General features: G+C 37.7%; 1 protein-coding gene across 1 annotated transcript in view; it reads left to right on the top strand.

The window, feature by feature from the left end:
• Positions 1 to 24625, top strand: part of LOC149158122 (uncharacterized) — a 430324-nt gene that overhangs the window by 219513 nt on the left and 186186 nt on the right. The window contains exon 8 of the mRNA XM_089436138.1: positions 14611 to 14734. Within this exon, the coding sequence (XP_089292264.1) occupies positions 14611 to 14734 (124 nt within the window). The remainder of the gene's footprint in view (positions 1 to 14610; positions 14735 to 24625) is intronic.

Genomic DNA, 24625 nt, shown 5'->3' on the forward strand with positions numbered 1-24625 from the left:
ATGATGGTTATATTCTTACAAACTTCTAGATATTCATTTTTGTTTAGTCATCCTCCTTTATAATTACTAGGGGACTCACTCCTCAAACTGTCTTCTTCTATCTTGCATAGAAACCACAAGATGTTGAATGGTTAGAATCTGCTCTTGCCTTTTATAAATCAATGGTGCTCTGTAATGATATATTCTTCACTGTTGGATTGATGCAATTTAGGAACATCTTTAACAATTGTTGAAGGCTAGTTCTGTTGTTACATGCCTACCTCATGCATGAGCAGAACCATCACATAAACCTTAAACCTCACACATTCTACTGCTGGTGCATTTGATTACAGTTAATACAGTCTTTTGTTATTGACTCCTGTATATTCTCTTAGTTTCTAATAAATCTCTGAGTTTTGTGTGAAGGTTACAGTGATCTTTTTTTTTTCACATCAGTTATTATCTGTTAGCTGTAGGTAAACAGTTTTCCACTATACTCCCAGTTAAATGATAACAGTACCAGCCAATTGAGCTCAAGCGGGTATATATACCATTCACAATTATTCAACCAGGAATACACTACTATTAAACACCGTGTGATGAGGAACTAACTAAGAATTGCAACAGTCATTAACTCATTTATTTAGAGGCATAAAAAAAAATAATAACTGGTATAATGCATAGAACTTAAGTTTCGGACCCTGGAATGTGCGCTGGCAAAGGATCTGGAAACAGTAGTTTACTTGGCATGAATATCAAGTCCTTGGTAGTAGAACAGTCAATAGGATCGGATACTACGCAACATTCAGACCTAATTTAGCAATAAGATAAGTGATGAATACAACCTGAGCAAAGGTTCCATGAGCATAAATTCAACCCATAGGGCCAAGGTATTGAAAGAGTACTACCATTTAAACATAGAGCAATGTTCGGTGTATTATTGTTAAAGGAAATGTTGAGTTCAAAATATGTTCCCCAAATATGTTGCATACCATACTTTTGAGCTAGGTATTTCAATCAATTTATATATAGAAGAACACAACAATTAACAGTATTGTTAAAAAGAAGGAATTGAGAATTGTCCTTGCTAATGACTGTCCATATGATGCATTTTGTTACCAAGTAAGACAATAACCCAGTTAGTTGTTACTGAGCAAACACATACAGATCAATGAAAGTTTGGAACATAACGATATGTGCTCGTAAGATCAATATCAAGTGTCAGTTAGCAATTTAAAGTCATGAGTTTTATGCACAAACAATACACGAAAGAATGATTATATTGTAAATATGAAAGCTAATGACATGAATAGATTATGGCAAGGTATGTTATACTTTAGATGACATGTATGAAATATACATAAGCTATGTGTTTTTTTTTTTTTTATGCACATGTTATAAATGCATGGACAAGTGTTTATGATTGCAGATAAAATCCGTTACCAAATGACCACGTGATGACAGAAACTTCAGAACAATTAAGGCTCAAAGAGATTCCATGATAGGGTATTAACCCTGATTCTACTGGGAGGGGTGGAGGTGTTGCCCACCGTTTATCCTCTAAAAACCTGGGATCATGGGAGGATTGTGCGAGTCACGCTCCCCTAGACGTGTGATGATGATTGCCGGATGCCTACTGGGAAATCAGGTCGAGATAGTCGACGCTGCCATCCTTAGAGTTTATGCATGGTTAGGTCAGTATAGCTGACGCCATGGCATACTCCAGTAGAGGACGGATAGGATGGGAGCGGAAGAGATTAGGAAGGATAGGATGATTTTAGAATAGCTTGGGAACCTGGTTTGGGCAAGGCATGACTATTAAAATTGGAAATCTATCAGCGTCCAAAATCTCAAATTTTAAAGTGTCCTCACGATCATAAATGGAAATTCAATCACATAATACAATCCTTACATACCTTAAAGGAATTATCAATATACTTTATAAACCTTAACTTCGGGACGAAGTTCTTTTGAAGGAGGGGTGTATGTAACAACCCATCTCAAATCCCGAACAACATAGCAATATTAGCATGCATGTGAGGCATGCATGTGATAGCTACATATGCATGCATCATATACAATGCACTAGTATAAGTATATATATATATATATATATATATATATATATATACATCGACTATTCATGGAGAATGTCTATAAGATAAATGAATTAATTATCAAAGGTGTAACTAAATACCTAATTCTCGTAAATAGAAGAAATATACACTCACTAAGAAATATAGTTGAGTTTATTCATATGGTTACATATATATAACCCAAAAGGTGTACTAATAAAACTAAACCCATAAACCTTATGATTAAACTGGATATTTTATAAGACATAAAATAATATGTAATATTTAAATCATCATGGTTTTATACTATTTAAATTAAAGTACCATCTGTCATAAATTAAAGTGACACCATCCGATGTTGTGAAAATCTGATTCTATTAAAGGCAAATATCAAATCTGATTCTATTAAAGGCAAATATCTTGACAAAGCGGTCACCGCCTTACAAAATCTTATCCTTTCATAAAGACGGTGGACTGATGCGTAGAGGGGGGGTGTTCTATGTCTTGGGGAGGATGGATGCCTGTGGATGGGGAAGGTGGTATTTACTGTGAGTGGAAATACTGAACAGGGTGTTGTTGAAGGAAGAAGGAGAGGAATTTATCCATACTGCTTGTAATTCGGAACTATTGAGCCTTACTTGTTTTGAAGTCTCTGGGCACGGGGAACGGTATGCTTCGGGATGAGAGCATACTGGATTGAGTATCCAGTATACTCGGTTCGGCTGGGTGGTTTGGTCATTCGGTAACGAGAGAAGTTCTGCAGCATCCTCATCGCAACAGCCGTAGCAGATCAGGTAAGTACTCCATCAAGTCATTACATCATGGATCAATACCTTGCTACAGGGGTCACAATATTTAGTAGCAAGATGGATCAGTGGCCGTTGATGCAGTCAGTACCAGAGTGACAGTTGCAGACTAGTAACAGTAAAATGTTGGGCAACAGTGCAGTGCAAAGTCGGCAACAATGCAGTGCAAAGTCAGCAGCAACGCAGATTCTTCAGTGATAGTGTAGATGCTAGTAGCAGTGAAAGACTCAAGAGACAGATGCATCATAATGAACGCAGTTGATTCAGTGTTTTGGATGCTTTTCAGTTGTAGATGTTGCAGTTGCAACGACAACAAATGAGAGGGAGTTGCAGTGCAGATGCAGTGTTGGCAGCAGTATGGCAATGTCAACAGCAACACAGATGCAACATATATCAGAGTTGCGCAGTGGTTGGTCGACAGTATGGCTTGACATCAACATCGTGACAGGAGATGATGCAAAGACAGGATGTTGTGGTAGGGAGTGCAGCACTAGAACACATTCATCGCTAAGAGGGAGTGTTAGTTTTTGTAGCATTGAATGCGTTCTAGCCATGAAATTTTGGTGGAGAGGCTAGAATACATGAGATCTCCAAAACCTAGAAATTGTTTATGGAAATTCCACCTAAAAATGACTTAATTAGATTATTAACTAGTTTTTAAATATTTCCAAAATCTAAACTTAGGGAATATGGTTAATTAATCAGTATTAATTAAATGAAGGCGAGAATCATCTAGAAACTCACATGGATCGATTCGGAGATGATCCCAGCCATCGATTATGTTTTAATCTTGGTCGTTGGTGCTCCAACAAAGGATTATAAGAGGAGGTCGTTGGTGCTCCAACAGAGGATTATAAGAGGAGGTCGATGTGGTGATGGAGAAGACACTTGAGCAATTCGATTTCTTGGTAGATCGATTTCCAGAGTAGCAACAGTCAGTTGTCAGAGAGAGCAAGAGATCAAAGTGGTATGTGAGGGGCAGAGACAATGAGGCTGGAGGAAGTATTCCAGGTATAGTGAGTGCATTTGCAGAGAGGCAGAAGAGCCACAAAGAAGCTAATGCAGGGGCTGTGCAGTAGCTTCTAGAGGCAAGTTCGATTTGCTAAGAGGGAAAGACATCTTCAGTTCCAGAGGTCGGGAAGGAGTTCCAGAGTGCTGGAGAAGTATTTTTCCAGCTAGCAAAAGGCAGAACGACTTCATTAGAGACCAATCAGAAGCTTGATGTCAAGCAGACTGTGTAGAGCAGCGCGAGGGTTGATGCAAAGGGTTAGAGGGCCGAGTTTTCTGTAGGCAATTTGTGTCGGGTTTTCCCTGTGGGGTGAAGAAATTCTTGGATTTTTTGCTACTATTTTTCTCTGTAGGTGCTGATCAATGGTTGTCATTGATGTCAACCCAAGCAGCACTAGGGGCTACCCCGATCTTGCAAGGGAATTTTGACTTGACAACTCATATTATTTTGCGTCAAATATCTTCTTGATGGATTCTACTCATCAAGATGTTTCCATTGATATATGGTACGCCTCCCAGTTCTTCACGGTTTGAGAGTTATTTGCATTTGAAGTTAGTAACCCTAGTTAGTGGGCTAAAACCCTATGGGGTTGTGGCATGGCACTCATAATTGGTTGTGGTCATTGAATAGTCAATAATTAATAATATTTTTTTGCTCCTAAAATCCCTCCAATGTTCACTTGTTGAGGACCCTCTCAACTCAAGACATTCATATAAATAATGACCCTCATATCCTCTTCTTGTGGGGATTATGTGGCTTCAAATAGGTCATCGTGGCATTTTTGCTATAACTTTTTTTTGTGAAGCTTCAGAAGCTGAAATTAAAACCCATTTGAGCCGAAATCTTGATGAAACTTGTGACTGAATTTCAAATCTTGGTTCGCTATATTTTCAGAGATATGATCTAAGGAAGGTAGGGTTTTTGCAAGCTCCCGAATTCCATGTCAAACAGGTAACGTTGGGAAAATCGCCATAACTTTCTCTGAGCATTGGATTCAAATTTCGTAAATAGTCATAGAAAGATGACAGACTGTAGTTTGTTGAGTAGCATTTTCAGGGCTGAAGGTCGCAACAGTGACACGTGGCACTTCGTACAAGTTTTCTCTACTGAACCAGGCTATAATTAGGTCATTGTGGGAGATTGGGCATAACTCTTTCTTTAAGAATCCAATCTTGATCAGACCTGTGGGACTGCATAGAGGACTCAGAGGGCTACCACAGGACGAAATTTTAGACCATGGAGATTTGAAATTATAGAGATACAACAAATTCAATATCGAGCTCCTAGAAGGCAAGAAAAAACATGCATTCAAGGATCACTGCAGTAAGGACCACACATCAATAGTCAAGGTAAGTCTCCTACAACAAGGTATGTTTGATTAAGTGTTTACATTTGAATTTTGAGTATCATCTGTGACATGTTTTTGCAGGACAACTTAAGTATATACAGGGTCTTGGTTATATCTCTATGTCTCTATATGTCACAGTTAGTTTTGATACCACATTTCGTATGTCCTATTCTTGATACTACACATTTGATGCTACACCAAGTCTGCTAAATCTATATGATGTTGTAAGTTCATGTTACTTGTCTTGTCATAGTTGATACAATGGTCTCTATTGTTGTACTTAGAACTTGGTTCATCACAAGTCTAGGGATTGTCATCAGTTTCAATTGTATATATCTTTAGGTCAGTTTTGGATATAGTCTTGCATAGAGTCCAGGTCTATATCAAGAGTGAGAGTCTTTGTCTATTGCTGCAACAAGTCAACAACAAAAGTGACAAGCACACTTCAGGTACGCATAGTAATTTTTAATTTGTATTTATTCATTATTATGCACTTACATGTGTTTTGCAGACAGAGGTAAGTTGAAGGGTATTTTGTTTTGTTTTGGGATTGGTTTCGCTAGGCAAATTTTGCATGCAGGTAGAAGAAGATTCAAGTACAACCTCAAGCAAAAATTCACGCGCAGAAGTATCAAATCAAAGGAAGCATTGCAGCGGGACATCCTTTGAAGACATGACAGTCATCCGTATATTGTGAAGAAGTGTCAAGGCCAAGAGTCATCATTGTAAAGTTGTAAAAGAGTCATTTGTAAAAGTGTCATCATTGGAAGAGTCATTATTGTAAAAGAGTGATTGGTAAAGGAGTCTTTGTTGGGATGATGTCATGGTTGGGTTGCAGGTCATAGTGTGATTGGGTGTTTGGTCAAAATCATTGTAAATCATATTGTATCGTGGATCGTTGTCCCTGGTACGGGAATCCACACTTTTGTCTCATTTCAGTCATTATAGGGTGGCAGGGAGGTGCTAGGCTGGTGCATGAAGTCGCCTACAGGTTGGAACCTGTGAACACTTTAGGGTGGTAGGTTGGTCTAGGATGTTGGGGCATTCATTCAGTTGACTACTGAAGAAACAAGGGCATTGGGGTGTCCTTCCAGTGGGAGCTGGAGAATAATGCTTTTCTAGAATTCTCGGAAGTTGTTGCTTTCATTTCAGTTGGGGGTGAAGATTAAAGAATTTATTAGAAAAACGTGCAGTGGTTTTTGACCTGAAGGGGTTTTCCACCTAAAATTCTTGTGTCTACTGTGTTCTTTTATTTACTGTTATTACTGCATAAACATTAATAGTAATTGAAGATTAACTAAGGCTCTGAAAAGATTTAAAAGTGCTAATTGCTAAGGAATACTGATTCACCCCCCCTCTCAGTATTTCCAACAACAGGATTGCCAGATTTCAGCATCCAATTGTACTCAAAATTTCTCACTGCTGCATAATAATAAAACCCTCAGCTGCTTTACCGGTTTTCCCAAGTTGGGTTTTTCTGGGGACATTTGTCCAGAAATAATTTTCTCATATTTTATGTGTGTGCTAGCGTTTCTCAGCTTCCAGCATTTATTTTTTCCACAGAATTTATTTGTGAAGGTTGCAGTGTATTTATTTCGATATTTACCATAGGAGATAAATTGTTAATTAATTGATAATTAGGAGAAATAATATTAGTTGCTGTAATAGGATTCCAGTGTAGGAATTTTCACATTTTCCATGGCTTCTTGACTTTTAGTTGCCTTCTCCCCTTTGGATCTGCATTTTTCCATTTTTGAGGTTACCCATGCTTCTAACTGCTCTAGCATGCTTGCATAGTCTTGGTTATACTCTTCAATTTTTTTTGGGAGCATTTTACCTTTGGTCTTCAATGCCGGTCATTGAATCTTTTCCTCAATATCACCTACAGCTAGCCAGAGTCATGCTCTGATACCACTGTAATATTCCATTCTAGTTAACTCTTTAAATTTGAACAATTCCCTCAGTCTTTGTTTAACATTGTCACTGGTGCCTTTTCTTTCAAACAGTTTGATTGTATACTACTGTAGGTGTTTCTCGTAATTTTTAACTTCAATAAATGGATACAGTGAACAACAAGCATCTAAAGTAAGTGTCCAAGGGTCTAATGATATATTTAGTGTTTCAACATAGGCCCACAGATTTCAAGACAATTCTATACCTCTTTTGTCAAAACCAAAAAATTACATACCACTGATATTTGGAAATAATGCTCATAAAGTGATCCTTTCTCATTTAGAAATTTCATACACAGAGAACAGTTTGGAGAAATGGAACCTGATATTTGATAGCAACCCAATATATCTTCAAATATGAACACATACATCATCGAGAGAGACACTCTTCAGTAGAGGCATCATATATATAATAATGGGCTCTGTTGTCGCACAAAGTGTCTAGGCACCGTGACAACGCTCAGAGTAAGGGCTGTCACTCTTAATCCTTGCTCCGTTTAGACTCTCTCCTAGGCAAGTCAAAGGGGGTAGTCCCTAAGGTAAATGGATGAGAAAGCCTGTGAATCACGGGCTCTAGGAGATTTTAATGATGGACAACTTGATGAATCTAAGCAATTAAATCAGATTAATAGATTAAACGCCAGCGTAAAGAAGACACGACCATAAGATAGAAAAAATTATAGACTAGTGCCTTCGATATTTGAATTAACCATCAATAAAACAAGTTATCCAGAATGATTTTCAATATGTGACGAAAAGTGACAATCATAAATAATCCATATAAATGCCGAACACCGCATCACACAAGATATTCTAGATTTAAAATGATTATCGTTAATGACCAAGATCTAGAACAGTCAATATGATTTATCGTGCCTTGACCATAGAAAAATCATGAAAATTGCATTTAATCACCAAATAACACCAAGGAACTTTAAATTAGAATTTTAATTATTCCTTAGGCAATTAGTTGAATGAAGAAATCAAAATCTTTTAATGTGATGGAAAAATGAATCAAAGGGTTAAAAATTTTAAGATTTTAATGGGCCATAGGCCACATTAAAATATTAAATGTAAAAGCGCAAATCCCCTTAGTTTATTTTATTCTCAGTCACAAAATATTTTGAGATTTTCTTAATCTTTTAGAAATTTTTAATGTTTAAAATTTTTCTAATTTTATATTTTTTAAATGTTTTTTGTATTTTTTAAACTTTTTTAATGTTTTTTAAGACTTTTATATTTTTTTATGATTTTTTAAGTTTTAAAGATTATTATTATTATTATTTTTTAAATGTTTAAGATTTTAGAGTTTTTTAGATTTTTTTATATAATTTTTTTTTAAGATTTTTAAATGTTTTTATGACTTTTCAAAGTTTTTTTTTTTAGATTTTTATTTTTAAATGAAATAAAAAAGAAAGTAAATTGAATGAAACTAAAAGAGAAAAAATCATATGCTAACCCTAACTAAATAAAAATGAGAGCTAACGAATATATGAGTGAAATACATAAAAAAAGGGAATGTGGCTAACCTAAATATATACACAAAATAAAACAAAATCGAATGAGCTGACTAAACTGACAAACACTAACATCGAAAGGAAACTAATTTTGATCATATGACTATACAATATTAAAAAAAAAAACATTGAAATGCTGCTTTGTTGTGTGCAGGTCTGCATAACTCGACGACGACAAGGGTTTTACGCGCAGGTAGCTGATGGACGGGACAATGAGCGGGTAGTAGAAGAGGATTGCAGATAGGTATGAGGGCCGAGGGAGCTCAACGTTTGAGCGATGGGCAACGGAAAGAAGGGATGGAGTAGAAGAGGCACACAAAGGTAGCGAGATGGAGCAGGCTCGAAAGTTTTGCAGGTGGATGGAGCTGTGGGAAGGAGATGGGAGCAGCGGCAACGTAGGATGAATGGCGTGGAGAGGGTTAGGGATAGACACAGATAAGAGGCCGAGAGAGCTGTCTGCGGATAGGCAGCGAGGTGGGTTTGGGCAGGTTTGATGTCTTGGACAAAGTAGCTGAAGGCTTGCAGTCAGGGGTGACAATGGGAGGTCGAAGAGGATGGCCAGCATTTGGATGAGATTTCTAGGCAGCGTTAATGACTATATGTGGATCTGGACAGCGGGATGTTAGATGGCTAGAAATAAACGTGAGGAAGGCAAGCAGCGCTAGGGAGCCACGATGGGGAATGACACGATGGGGAATGAAGCTGCATGGAGAGGGTTGTTCTGGAAGCAATGAGAGGAGGGGATAGCCACGGGCCAAGAAAAAGAGATGATGGGTAGCGAGAACAACAAGGGTTTTAAAAAAAAAGCGAAATTTTCCTGCGACAAAAAAATGAAAACCCGAGGCAGTAGTAGACAAGTGGTCTAGAAACCCCTCAAAACTTTCCAGAAATCTTAATAAATTTTTAAATCCTTCTACTTCAGATTGCTTAATGAAACCCTCGTTAAATTTCCCAGATCTGAAAATTTATTTAAACCTTTGGACTGCAAAAACTGGACATAATCCCTGCAAAAAATGATGCTGACGGACCCTCAGAGTTCCAGATCTTACCCTCCAGGGCCTAGATCTGGACTCTGCGCAACTTTCAATTTCAGATTTGTAGCTGCAATACAACAAAAAAAAAACACCCAAACAATCTACACAATGCCCCATAAAACACTAAAACCTTGAAAACCAAAGTCAGAATACTAAAATTAATTACAGATCTATGTACATGAATGGAAGATCTATCAGAGCTAGGGAGTATGAGTCCGACTTTGCTCCCACGTCTGATGATCTGAGGCTCTCGAAAGCCAGATCTAACGATTTAGCATAGAAAAAATTATCTTTTTTAAATTTTAGAGGAGGTACTAAGCTCAACACCCTTCATGCATCACCCATAAAAAATTATTATGAGAAGCCCGAGATCAAATTCAAACTGGGCTCTTCAGAAAACACGGATCGAGAATTGGCTGGTTTAGCCGAGAACTTTCCGAATGCCCGATGATCTAATAATCAAGGATTTTCCTGCAAAACGCAATTCAGCCATCAACATAGAGTGAGAAAGCGATAATAAAATTCATATTTAATAGAGATACTTGCTATTATATTCAAAACTTAAATTATCATTCAAACCCTAGCGACTGAGCAAGATACCTGTACTCAAATCTCTCTTTAGAAGCTATTATTAATGGTAAAAAAGAAATTACGCATGCAAATAATACATCTTACATCATTTCCATGAAGAGTAACACCGGCGAAATTTAACCCCAAAGTCTTTCTTTATTGCTCATAAAAAGATTACAAGAGAGAGCTTTTCTCTTAGTACACGATCAAAAGATTGGATGACACTCACTGACAAATGACCTCCTATTTAAATGTAAATCCTCCAACGGCTAGTTTGAGTGATCCTTGTCAAAGTGATCTCGACCATTGATGAGGATCAAAAATTCTTTGAATCTCAACCGTCGAAATTTTAAATATTGAGGAAATTTCGAATTTTTCAATTAAATGCATTTTAATAAATTCAAAAATTAAAAATTTGCATTAATTTCCTCAAAATTTTGACTTTGACTTAACCCTAGGGACCCAAAGCATAAAATTTAGCAAAATAATCAATTAACGTTAGTCCCTGGACCTGTTAAGATTTAATTTTTTAAAGGACCCACGAATTTTACCTCTGGAGAATTTAAATTTACATAGGACCTATGAGGAGATAAATTATTTTTCTAACCCTCAAGACACTTTACATCATGATTTTTTTACATTTTTTACATCTCAAGGGGGAAAGGCCATTTGAAAAAGACCCTCACAGACTACCCATTTCTGCGACACAAGTATAATCCAGCAGACTAAGCAACTTGTAATAAAATAACCTAACCAAATAGTTAGGATTATTTCCAAATCACTTTTACACAAGACTCGATCTATAACACTAGGACTCGCCTAAGAACTTGGTGACAAAATTCATTCCGGCTTTGGGGTAAGGCTGAAGGAAAACTTTGCCGACCATCCAAGAATGGATTGGTGAGACAAAAAACCTCCCGGAATGTAGATCGTTACTAAAAAAATAGGTTTACCTAGGCAATTACATACATGACATAGATCTGCTGAGATTATTTACATCACATATATGCAAAATGGGTTTACATTATAACATGATAATCAGGCTGATGATGATAGCTGGACAGCATGAACACATCGATTAGGTGCTATCCCTTTTGTGAAAAAGGGGGTGTATTGCTATGGGTCGTTGACACGTAGTGGTCAACAGGCTCCAAATGTTACATTCTAGGCACTTCCAGTGAGTAAGATAAAGGAACAACACTTGCTATTATTTTGTATCAGTCATATAATAAGCAACTCGTGACCCATTCTGCATCCAAAACTCCCAACGCAGCCAATATTAATCTCTGTCACATCCACCAAATAACACACGCCCCTTTTATGAGCAAGGATGGGTTCCAGCAAGGTGTATACTCAATCCAGTAGCTAACACGCAGCCCAGAAATGAATGAACTTCATTCAGCAGTAAAGTGTGAAGTTGGCCTTTGAATGTAGGCTTGAGCCACCTCTCCACAGTGAGAATCAAGCCACTAATACCTTCAGCTATCCACCCAATGAGTGCAGGCCATTAAGACAATTTACATGTCTACTTTGGCTATGCAAATCGAATCCCAAACTCAGATTTTGGTCCTGGCTTCTTGGACTAATAATTCGGCCCTCATTTCTTGGTGTCTCATCCCTTTTCCGAAGATAAACTTGGCCTGAGGGTTTGATGCCAGAATTCGGTCTTCACAATGCTGGACCTCGGCCCTCCTTCAACAATATTAAACTTGGCCTCTAATGCTTAAGCTGCACCCTCCTAGGAAGATAGTAATATCCGACCAATTGTGGAAGAACGAGTAGGCCTGCAAATCCAATCATAAGGCCAATAACCTCTGATAACAAATATCGATAGATCTTCAATATTGCATCAAACAACCAAACCAATTGAGCACTAATGGAATATTTGGAGTAATCTTCCCTAAGGCTAACTATGGTGACACTCGAAGTCCACTGAAGATAGCTTTGAGTTTCGCTTGAAACTCTTGAACTCAATTGAACTCCTTTCAGTTTATAGATGAAATAGGTAGAATAGAATGAACTGCCATTGAACTCTTCCTCCTTTTATAATTTTCCGTGGAGCCTCCCTTTAGCTTCTACATCCTCCCTTTTTCCTTATTATTTTATTGGTGGGGGCCATTTTGCACTTTTTGCCGCCATTTGAATAAATTAATAATTTGCTGCCATTCAAATAAAATAATACTTTCCTTTCATTCTCCAATAAAATATTACTTTTCCTCCGTTCTCCATTAAAATAATAAGTTACCTCCCTTCTCTAATAAAATATTATTTTGCTTCCATTCCCCATTAAAATAATAGTTTCCACTTTTCTCCCACAAAAATAATATTTTCTCATTTTTATTTAATATCTCCGAAATTGGCAAAAATGTGCAAAATATGCTTGTTGTTCAAATGATGGGGACATTACATCCATTGAGGCCAAGGATATCACCTGTGGGATGAATCTGTGTTTTTCCTTGAAGGCTGATCATTCCAGAAATTGTAATTGAGCCAGATTAAAATTGCCAAGATTATCCATTGCCAGGCTGAGTACTCTTTGGTCCAAGTATAGTACTGGAGCACATCTTTCTGTTACTCTGCTGGAAGTTAAATTATCAGGTTCTTATTGAAATGCCTTGTAAACTCTCAGATCTGATCAATAAAATTGGTAATCTGCCTCTTTACTTTTCTTGCTGAAGGTGTTCTCTGTTTGGTTAACAAAGTGTTTGACAGAACGTATGTCTGCAAACTGTGTCTAAACTCTTCAAAGAAAAGTTTGGTTGCTAGTTTTTGCCCCCCAACTGTTCGAAGAAATTCCTCAGCGAGTGTTTTTATTCTAGTTACATAAAATCAGCTTGGTACATTACACATGGCAACCTTATGATGAGATGCTTCACCTTGATGAATAAAGAGGAGATTCTAGATAGATGATATAATTAATGACTGACGCTCCTCCTCCGTGAGGCCAACACATGAAAAGGTAAGAATCTGGAAAATGTGGGAGCTTGTTAAGAGTCAATAGCTCCTTAGTTTCCGCTAAGTGCAAAAGGTGTCAACCATAGATTTTGAGGGGCCCCAACGCATAATTAGAGATCCATTGAAGCCCCATTGACTTTTGATCTATCTCCTGGATGTAGAAGACATAATTTGGTTGATTGTGGAGAGGAATCTAGAGGGCTCTGGTGTGGGAGTTGAAGTCACCTAGAAGGATAACCTCCCCAACTACTGGGCATTGGGTGATGCCAACATACAAATTGATAAAGGGGTCCTCATCGAGCCCATAATGAATAACATAATAAAAAGAACCCAGAGGGAAGTAATAGACAACAATTTACATATCCTTTGAGAGCAATCAAGTTTGACCATGTATCCCAAGACTACCCTAAAATCTACATTTTTTTCTTTAGTGATCAAGTTTGACCAGGTCACTTATGAATTATTTACAATGAGTTAGGAAAAGGAGTTAGGAAAAGTATGAAATGAATAATACAAATATTTACATATTCAGACTAACTCTGTTGATGGACTAAGTCTCATCAATGCTTGAACTTGTGAAGCAAGTGAAGATATGCAATGCAATGAGTTAGGGACAAACAAAAACTAGGTTTGTAGACAAATTGTAGAAGTTTGCAAAACAATATAGATGTGGAAATTTTTGAGAGAAAAGTATAAGCAGTAATGGTTTACCTACATGTTGAGTGTCTAAAAGGAGGATCTCGATGCACGTAGAAATTTCTTAAACAACTTGGAGTTGAGAGCTCAAGGATAATTTTGGAGGAAAATTTCAAAAATGGTAAAAAATGAACAACTAAAAGGGCCCTAATCTTTAATCTCTAATACCAATTGGTCTGTGCAAATTTCAAAATGCTCAAATACAAATATGAACTATAATTTGGACATCCTAGTTTTGATTTTACACATTTACCATGTTTACAGATTTTTCCAAGGCATAAAGTAAACTGTTTATATCCTTAGAATTCTTAGGGCCTTTCTCAATCTAAACATTTTTAGATTATAGACATTAATCTACATAAAATTTCAGTTCAATTTCCTGTGGTTACATTGCAGATATTATTTCTTCTTGAGTCATTTATTGATGTTGTAATTCAACTTTCAAATGGGGTCATATAACATATTTTTAGTTAACTAAATTGAAAAGAAAATACTAACTGCAAACTCCACAAACTGAAAAATATTGCAATTACACGTTTAGATTGTCTTCTGATTGAAAGGTTTGCTCCAAATTGAATAGTCTGATGGCATTTGGCATGCAAATGTTTGTGAATTCCACGTATGTAACTTGGATTATAACCACCGTTTTTCTTTCTTGTAAAAAATTAGAAATCCACCAGCAACTCCAATGCCAAAGAGAGTGGAACAACTAGCTTCTCCTCCCATGTTAAGATATAATTCTTTCAACTCTGAGAGAATTTGGGGAGGGCATCACCAAGATAATTTGAGGAAGGTAAAATCCAGATGATTGATGCCACTTCTTTTTCTTTCATAATGATATTCTATACTACATTTAACTAGGCCAATCATTATGTTTCCACCACTAGCAGAAAAAGTGTAGCATTTGAAACAGATAGGATTGAACAGTTTAATGATGAGCAGAATGATGAAAAAGTATTAACACATCCAGTCTAGTCTCGTTTACCAGTTTTTATATGTACTTCTCGTTGGCATTGAAAAATTTGTTTCTAGAAATTGAGTTTAAATATGCAATAGAATTTAAAACACAATATTGTGAACCAAAGACTGTGGCTCGAACTAAACTATTTCAATGCACGGTAGTCTACTTATTCTAATTGAAATCTCAAATTTTTAGAGTTTTGTTATCTGAAACGTATGTTCTGTACACTGTTTCTTTAGACTTCAGCAAATTAAAACATAATTTAACTTATGTAAGTAATTTATATATTATTGAAAAATGAATTGATGGTTTACATGGTTGTGGCGGTGCTCCTCAAATAGGAGTTGACTAGCCACAAACCCCATATGACATGTCCTTTGGGACTGGTGTCCATTCATTATTAAATATTCAATCCTTAATTAAATCTATTTAATGATTGGTAAATTAATTACATATATATATATATATAGATATATATATATATTTATTATTATTTTCGTAATTTTATTTTTAATTCATAACATTGCCTCTCCCTTAAAAAATGCTTTGTCCTCAAAGCATAGGTAAGGTAGGGTGTTGTTGAAGGAAACGTTCTGACTCCCAAGATGAGTCTTCCTCCGGTAGTTTATTCCATTTGATGAGGAACTCCTTAATTGTCTTGGACCGTAATACTTTTTCTCGGGTAGCAAGTATGCCTTCTGGTTCTAAGACGATTCTTCCTTCTTCATCAGTTTCCGGTATTTCTGTTTGAGCTATTTGGTTTTTCCCTAGTACTTTCTTGAGGCTTGATACATGTAAGGTGTTTGGATTCGACAATTTTTTGGCAACTTAAGTTTATAAGCCATGCTACTTATTTAATTGGTTATTTGATACGGCCCATAATATTTAGGTGATAGTTTATTTTTCCCTTGTTGTTTTAATGACAATTTCTTATAAGGTTGGAGCCTAACAAAGAACCAATCTCCTTCCTCAAACTCTCTTTCAGTGCAATGTTGGTCGGCTTGTTGTTTCATTCTATTACGTGCCATAGTTAGATTTTCTTTTAATAAATTAATGACTCTTTGGCTTTCTTGTAAGTGGTCTTTTATTGCTAGAACCTTAGAATCGAGTAGTGCAAAGTCCTTCCACCTGGGTGTCTCATAACCATATAAGGCCTGGAAAGGCGTCATCTTAGTTGACGTGTGGTAGGTGGTATTGTACCACCATTTTTCTACGTGTAGCCATTGGGTCCATCGATTTTGTTTGTTCGTGACGAAGCAAGGAAGATATGTTTCCAAGCATTTATTTACAACTTCAGTTTGGCCATCTGTATGAAGGTGATAGGCCGAACTCATCTTGAGGAATATCCCCACTTGTTGGCAGTGTTGACCCTGCCGCCTACTCCTATCTACAAGTTAGTGAGAAAAAGCCTTCAACCCCAGAAGGTGTGGTTGGTGGCAGAGAACTAAGAGAAGGGGTTGTCACGCTAATCCCAACTCTCTCCGTTTGAGCTATCTCCTAGGTTAGCTAAGGGGGGTGGTCTCTAATGAAAAGTTAATTTAAAAAGGATGTGAGTTTCTAGGAGAATTGTTAGAGTTAAATAGATTATCTCTTTAGGATTTCTAAGCAAAAAATTGATATGAGCAATAACCATCATAAGATAAGCATCAAATACATAAACAGCCAGTGCCTTCCCAGTATTTTCTCTTTAAGAATTGAAATTGTATTTTGCTTAAAATGAAGAGAAATGCTTTCAAATGGAAAGCCAAAATAAACCTGAAAAGTGAAACACTAAATTGTTAGCACAAAATATTATAAATGCTTTCAAGATGAATAAGTCTACAAATCAAAGCATGGAAACTATCTTGCTCAAAAGGATACAAAAATAATTTAAATATTAGACCAAGATGACAACAAAGTATGCTACAAAAATAATCTACAAGACGCTAGGCCAAAGAATATGAGCAAACTCTCCTCTTTGACTAGCCATGACTTAGCTCTTTGCAATAGCCAGATATTAATAAATGAAGTACAATACATAAAAAGTAAAATTTTCCAAGTTTGATATTTTGATGCAATAAATAAAAGCTTTCAGAAACTTGAAAGAATCCCTGCAAGACACAAATAAGATATAGATGAGACTTTGGAATTCAAAACATGCAGGTTCTCCTTGAATATTTTTCAAGAATGGGTTGATTCCTCCGAGAATTTCCCCACGCTTGAAAAGTTTTACCAAATAATGATTCATCTACAAAACTTCACCACAAATCATTAAATCGACATGAAATTAAATGAGTGCAGTGGAAAGAATTCCTATAGATACATTTATTATCCACTAGAAGATTTTTTTTCCTAAAACAAATAATTAATTCTTATGCTAATATGAGATAGTTGCATACTAACATAACTTGAAAGAAGCATGAAAGAAATAATGGCATGAGGAAATAAATAGAAGCATAACAACAAGTCAAGAATTTACCACACATGCAAGGAGAAGAACACCATCATGCTTTACCCCAAAGACTGTTGTATTATATTGCAAGTAGTGAATACAATCCCATAGAGTCTCCTCAAGTACAATAGCTCGTATTACATGATACAATGTGAGAGCCCATGGCTCTATTATATAGAGAGTTGGGAGCAAATCCCAATGTAGAAGTGATTAAACAAGTGGCATGAGGTGACAATCCTAAAGAGAAATTTGAATTTGTTGAATGGAGCTCCAATGCCTATTGTCAAAATCGAAGTCTGGCAAGTGGACATCGTTTTTTTCTTCCCTTATGTGTCAAATTCTAATTTTATGATAGAATGAAAAGTGTATATGGGTGGTAACCCATGTGGGGACAATTTCGCACAAAAATCTGAACCAAATATTCTCCCAAATCCTCCCAAATGTGCATTAACTTTACAAATTCGAATTTCCAAGTAAACAACTTTCTCTTTTAATGCCAGAAATTCGATTTTATTTGAGCACATGTCATTTCTTTGATTTTAGGAGTCCACATCACCTTGGGACTTCACTTTAACTCCATAATTTTCCACCTCATTTCCACAACATTTAGCATGTGTGGATATTTATTTTTCTCCATTTATTTAATTTTTGGCTTAATTAATTGCCAGATTTCCCACTAAACTTAGGAAAAGTGGGTTTTGAGGGTTCAAAATACATTTTTAACTCATCAAAGTGTGTCATAGTAGAAAGTTGAGGGTGAAAGGTGCAAATTTCATTATTCATACCCCATACAACTTCTCTAGACATCACTTATTACATTACAAGTACAATTTTATTTGCAATTTTTGACCTGCGGGAAATCTAAAAAATTAAAAAATGACTACCTAGACCTAACCAAATTCCACGAAATTTTTTGTGTGATCTAGTATGGTAATATACATCGACTCTAGACACTAAGATGTGTTAGGGGTTCAACCTTCAAACCGTCACCCCGACTTTGGGGTAAAAAGTGAGTGAAAAAACCCAGAAAATTATCCGCCTCTGAAAAAGAAAGGATAATTAACCAGATAAAAAAAACACTCCAAGGTGTACTCATTTGCTGATCAAGTCCCAACATCCTAGGCTTGTTACATACTCAAAACTCATCATTACTAGTATCACTTATTACAATTCCCTGCAGGGTGTGGAATCTGAGTACAAGAAAGATGATGAGAAAATAGTAGAGTTAAAAAACTCTGTTGACTGATGATATTTGATGGTATAAGTGCCCTTTGGATCATCCTTGGGCCTGGAGTCTTCATATAATCATTAGGTGCCACTCCAGTGGTCAACAGGCAAAAATCCTTCCAAAAATTACCTTTAAACCTTTCGTCTCTATCACTTACTATGACTTTGGGAAAACCATGTAGTTTGTATATGTTTCTACAAAACATATCTGCAATTTTCTTAGTTGTGTCGGTTTTTTTGATAGCCATAAAATGGGCATATTTAGTGAGTCTGTCGACTACTACAAATATCTTGTCCTTACCGTCAGACGCAGGTAGTCCTTCTATGAAGTCCATCGAAATCTCTTCCCATTTTTGGTTGGAAATATGTAGCGGGTGTAACAAACCTGGGTTGGAATATTTTCACTCTTATTCCTTTGACAAATATCACATTTTGCCACATATTTCTGAATTTCCTTGCTCATGCCCTTCCAATAGAATGACTGTCGAATGTTGTAGTAAGTCTTGTAGAATCCGACATGTCCGACCGTGGGTGAATTGTGAGATTCTTTTAAAATCTTCATCTTAAATTTGGATGCTGGTGTTAGGTAAATTCTACCTTTGTACCATATTATGTCATTCTTCCACTCGAAATTGGCATATTGATTGATGTTTTTAATCATAAAGTCACAATCCTCATCTTTGGCATATTTGACTCGTTTTTTGTCTAGCCATTCTGCAACAACTATCATGGCGACACATGTTGTGTTGTCATCATCCTTACGTGAGAGTGCATCGGCTATGACATTCTCCTTCCCCTTGTGCAATATTTCTAGGTCAAAAGTTGATAGCCTCTCCATCCACTTCTGTGTGAAAATTTCTGAATCTAATATATCACAAACTCCCACTGCAATATCTAGTTTATTATCTCCTACTTGTTCTTTACATTAACAAGTTATTTATATGCATAAATATCGAAATAAACACAATTGCAGCCTTCACAAACATACAGATCAACCACTGAAATAAACTGAGACAACACAAGGGACACCGTTATTTTTGGACAATTGTCCCCGGAAAAACCCAATGCGGGAAAACCGGTGCAGCAGATAGAGGGTTTTATTATTATGCAGATTTCTGAATACAACTAGGGTGCCAGAAATGGCTCACCCTTAAGAGATTATCCTCTGTAGAAGTACCTTTCTCCAGAGACGAATATTCCGGCTAATTAGCTATCAGTTGATTGGCCCATAGTGACTTCGACTGTTCCCTAGCTTGACGACGAAAGTTGCTCCAAGCTATCTTGTGGAACTGCATCACCCTCCAGGGACTGCGTCACCCTCCTACGGCTCCGCGTCAGCTAATTAGCTCCCAGTTTGGCCCACGAAATCACCTCAGCGCAGCCTCTTCAGTGCAACGTCAGCTCTGTAGCCCTCTACGCTGCCTGTGTCAACTTCTGCAGCGTCTGCGTTGTCTCATTGAGACTTTCTCTGCCTCTCTGTTATGTATTCTTGGCCTCCTGCTGAACTGCCCCTTGCTGCAACAGATCACTAACTCGATTTCTCAGTAAACCTTGCCCAGGAAAATCGAATTGACTGATCAACTTGGTGTATCTCCAATTGACCCTCAAGCCTCCTCTTATACTTTCCCTGTTTATGAATCAACGACTGAGATTAAGTCTCTAATCAACGACTAAGATTAGATCTTCCTTGATCCTCGTTATTTAGAACTTTCTCACCCATATTATATTAATGCACATTAATATTTTAATTTTCCTAAGTTTAGACTTAGGAACCCCATTAAAAATATTAATTATTTTAATATCTCTCCATCAGGGTGGAATTTCCCCAAACTATTTACGGGTCTTGTAGATCTCATGTGCCTTAGCCTCTCCACCAATTTTCATGGCTAGAGCACATCCGATGCTACCAAAAATCAACACTCCATCTTAGCGAGGAATGTGCTCTAGTAATGCTTCACCATGGAAACATCACATTGATCCTCCGCATCGGTACGTGTGCTGATGCTAGGCCTGCTACCCCACATCCCTTGCACTGCTGCTTCCTGTACTGCTACCCATGACACTGTGACTGCCACTGCTACATATGTACTGCAACTCCCTCTCAACATGTTGCCCATGCTGCCCCTAGCACTGCCATTGCTAATTGCTGCACTGCAACTCAATTACCGAGAAGTAAGTAACTGTCTTCTCCCAAACACTGACATCCTGGTCAGTCTGGAAGCCTCGTGATGCTGAAGCTGCCTCTGCTGCTATCCTGTGCTCCCTCTGCTGCTATCTTGTGTTCCCTCTGTTGCCACTACGCTGCTGCAAACACCTCTGTGCCTCTCGCACTGCTGCAACCTCCACTGTGTTGCCTCAGATTTCTGCACTCTAGCCCTTCCTGGCTGCTCCACCACACTTTTCTCTACCTGACACCTGTCATCATGTTACTGTCATTAAGGGCTCCCGTAGCCAGATGTGATCCATGAGTTTGGGCACCTTAAGGATCCTGCCCCTAGTATGTAGTCCTCCTGACTACAACTCGATGTTTCCCCACCTCTTCTCTAGAGGCGCATGAGCACTCATGGCACAATCGTCATCAGTCTCAACCTCTTTCTCCGCCTTAGTTGGAGCTGCCTTTGAATCGGAAGCTTCTCCCTTGCCTTTCTTCTTGGGGCACTGAGATGCATAATGTCCTAGCTCCCCACAGTTGAAGCACTTGATCTTGGAGATGTCCTTTTTCTTCCTCTTCCCTTGCTATCTCGCAGATGCTAGAGCCGCATTCTCCTCCTCTTTCTTGACTCGAACTCCCTTACCATTACTCCCCGCCTTGTTCATCCTCCTGATCTCTTCCTGTTGAAGAGCTGCCCACATCTCCTCCCAACTAGGGAGAGTCGCTCTACCTAAGATGATTTGGACAAACATCTCCGAGTCCTCGGAGACTGCATTCAAAGCAGTCCTGACCATAAACTCTGGATCCGATGTAGACCCCACGGAAGTAAGCTGGTCCCGAATTTCTTGCAACCTGAGGAAGGGATCTATCTACTCTCCCTTCTTCATCTGATATGACCTTAGCTGATTCTCCAATAGCATCTTCCTCTACACGGAAGAGCCCTGCTATAAAGTGGTCAGGGTGTCCCACATCTCCTTTCATTAAGTGATTTTTGAGGTCTAAAATGGGCTTCCTAAGAAAAATGTACAACCAAATAAAGTTTATAAGAACCAATAGAATTCAAGATGATGATGTCAACCATGGGGGATGATTCACCATTTTTGGAATAAAAAATTAAAAATATTAAAAAAAATAAAATAATAAAACTACTTTTTCAACTCGTATTTTAAACTTATCTCCCTAATGTTTTACTCAAATTTCGAGCGGGAGTACTTGTTGGATGCAAACTTGAATTCCTCATCATGTTTTTTCATGTATTTCTCATTTTTTTTGTAGCAAGGTCCATCGAAAGTATGCAACATGGGTACTCCTTGGTTGAGGAATCAAATTATGCATCCAATGAGTGTTTCCGCTCGAAATTTGAGTAAACCAATAGGGAGATAAGTTGAAAATATGAGTTTTTTTTTTTGGGTTCCCTCTAAAATTTAATGATGTAATCAAATATTATTTTATTATTTCCACTATTGTTTTATAATTTCCTTAGGAGGCCCATTTTAGACCTCAAAACTCCCCTAATGGTTGTGTTCTTCTCAACAATGTGTTATGAGACGATCTTTGACCCCATCTAGGATCATGCACTTTGCCCTCGCCTGAGCCTCCTCATACTTCTCATTCTCAGCTGGGTCAACTGGGATAGCTACTACTTTCAAGGCATAGTCCTTGATGCGATGTCTATCTAGGACTGCCAGGATCCTAGCCTTCCAGAGGAAAAAATTGGAAGCTCCGTCCAATCTGTCCTGATACCTTAGTCCGTTCATTGCCATCTTTGCTTCTCTTCAGGACTCCCTCCGAGTCCTGATTTCCCTCTAAGTGATATGACCTTCTTCACTGCATTTCAGAGAGTATATCTTCTAGCATTTCATATCTCTTTTATGTCACCTCTCCTACTACATAGGGATGAGAGGACCTAGGACTGATTTCATATGACTTCTCTTCTGGGGACTATATCTATCCTCCTTTCTTATGCAAGGAATCTTGATGACCCAACCGATTTATAGATCTCCTTGCAAACACGAAGTCATTTAACCAAACTTGATTATAGAATGAAAAGATACTTACTTGACACGTGAAGATGAACTCTTCCACTTGATCACTTTGATGATGGATGAAGAAGATGTATTAGGGCTTCTTCTTGGATGATCTTCTTTTAAATGGGAGAGCCTTTCCTCAATAGAAAAGGTTGCTCCTTTTGATGAGGATGATTCGCTGCTTCCTCGGACGATCTTCTTCTAGGGAAAGGAGATGATCCTTGCTTGATTTATAGCCTTGAAGATAATGACAATACCTTCTTGCCTTTAATATGTTTTGCCTTCTTTTGTAGTGTCGATAAGGACTGCTTCTAGGATTTCCACCTTCTCCAAGATGATGTAATCTTCGATTTTAGGTTCCTTTGAGCTACCTTACTTTGTAGACAACTTGATGAGGGTCTTGGTGGCATTTTGATGATGACTATGGAGATAAAAGCTCTTGCTGTTGTAGACTATCTCCTTGATTATGTAGACAAAAACCTTTGTTGTTGTAGACTGATCCTTCAATTTTGACAAAGCCCTTCAACTTGCTTTGATGCCCTTCTTGAAGCTGATCCTTGAGTGTCTCTTTTTGTTGCCCTTCCTTTGACTTCAACACCTTAGCTCTGATACCATGTTGAAGAATCTAGGGAAAATCAAGTTTAATATGATTCTTCTCATCATGATAACTATTTGTGAGGTATTTTAACTTTTCTTCTTAGCACAATCTTCACTTGTTATTATTATAGTGTGTCTTCTTAGTTCATCAAATAGCTATCAAAACAAAAGAGACAAGAACACAAGATGTTGGCTTTCTACCAGGGCCAAAAACTCTCACTATTTGAGAGGAAAACTCACACAAAATTCTTCTTATAGAGATTCCAATTGACAAATACGAGAACCATGACCCTTGACCTATTGTGCCACTCCAAGACCAAGACACCAATCCTCTTCTTCCTCACTGCTGAGATCATCATCACTGCTACTTCACCAAAGTCATCATTACTGCACCTTCACTGAGATATTCATCATAACAACAAGATCATTGTTGTTGCACCATTGCCACACCTTTACTGAGATCTGCACCTTGTAACTCTGTCTCCATCAGGATTAACTTTGTCTCCATCAGGATCATGACTGTACCGAGATCATAATTGAATCTATCATGACTGCATCTAGAAGTATGCTGAGACAGAGTGTGTCACTGTGAGATCTCCTCATCACATATATAACGAGATCATGGCTGTGTCCAGGCTAAATGCTGAGACAGAGTGTGATATTGTGGGATCACCAAGATCCTTTTCATCATTGCTATGCTGAGATTTGTGACTGTGTTTTCTTCCTGCACCGAGATCTTCATGATACTGTCGAGTATGCTGAGACAAAGTGTTTTCTTCCTACACCGAGATCCTTATCATTATACCTATGCCGAGACTGTAACCATTAACACTGTGAAGAGACCGAAAAACTTCATATCAGTGGCACCCATCCGAAATTTACAGTGATGTTGTTCGTCTGAAATCTGAGCCTCACATTCATGCGAAGGATCTCAGATCGTACCCATCTGAAATTACAGTGAATTCGAGTTCCTGCACCCTACTGTACCCATCCGAAATCCTATACATCTGTACTCATTCGAAGTTTCAGAGATGTTCGGAATTCTGCCTTTTTGTGATGACCCTCGTCCCCTATAAATAGTGGTTAGCCTTGAATATAAGCCGACACGATAGTGAACTATTGTGTCTCCTAATTTTGAGCCAACATGACGAAGAGGATTGTGCTTGTCATTTGGAGGGCTACTTGACATTGTTTATGACTCAAATACGTTAGATACATGCCCAAGAAGGGTTCTTCAACATTTTCTTTGACTTTTTGGCTTTCCTATAGCACTTCAACATGTGCTATAC

The sequence above is a fragment of the Pinus tabuliformis genome, chromosome 5_2 (genome assembly GCF_031772625.1).
Source record: "Pinus tabuliformis cultivar Carrire ecotype Pingquan chromosome 5_2, CPIR1, whole genome shotgun sequence".
NCBI classification, from domain to species: domain Eukaryota; kingdom Viridiplantae; phylum Streptophyta; class Pinopsida; order Pinales; family Pinaceae; genus Pinus; species Pinus tabuliformis.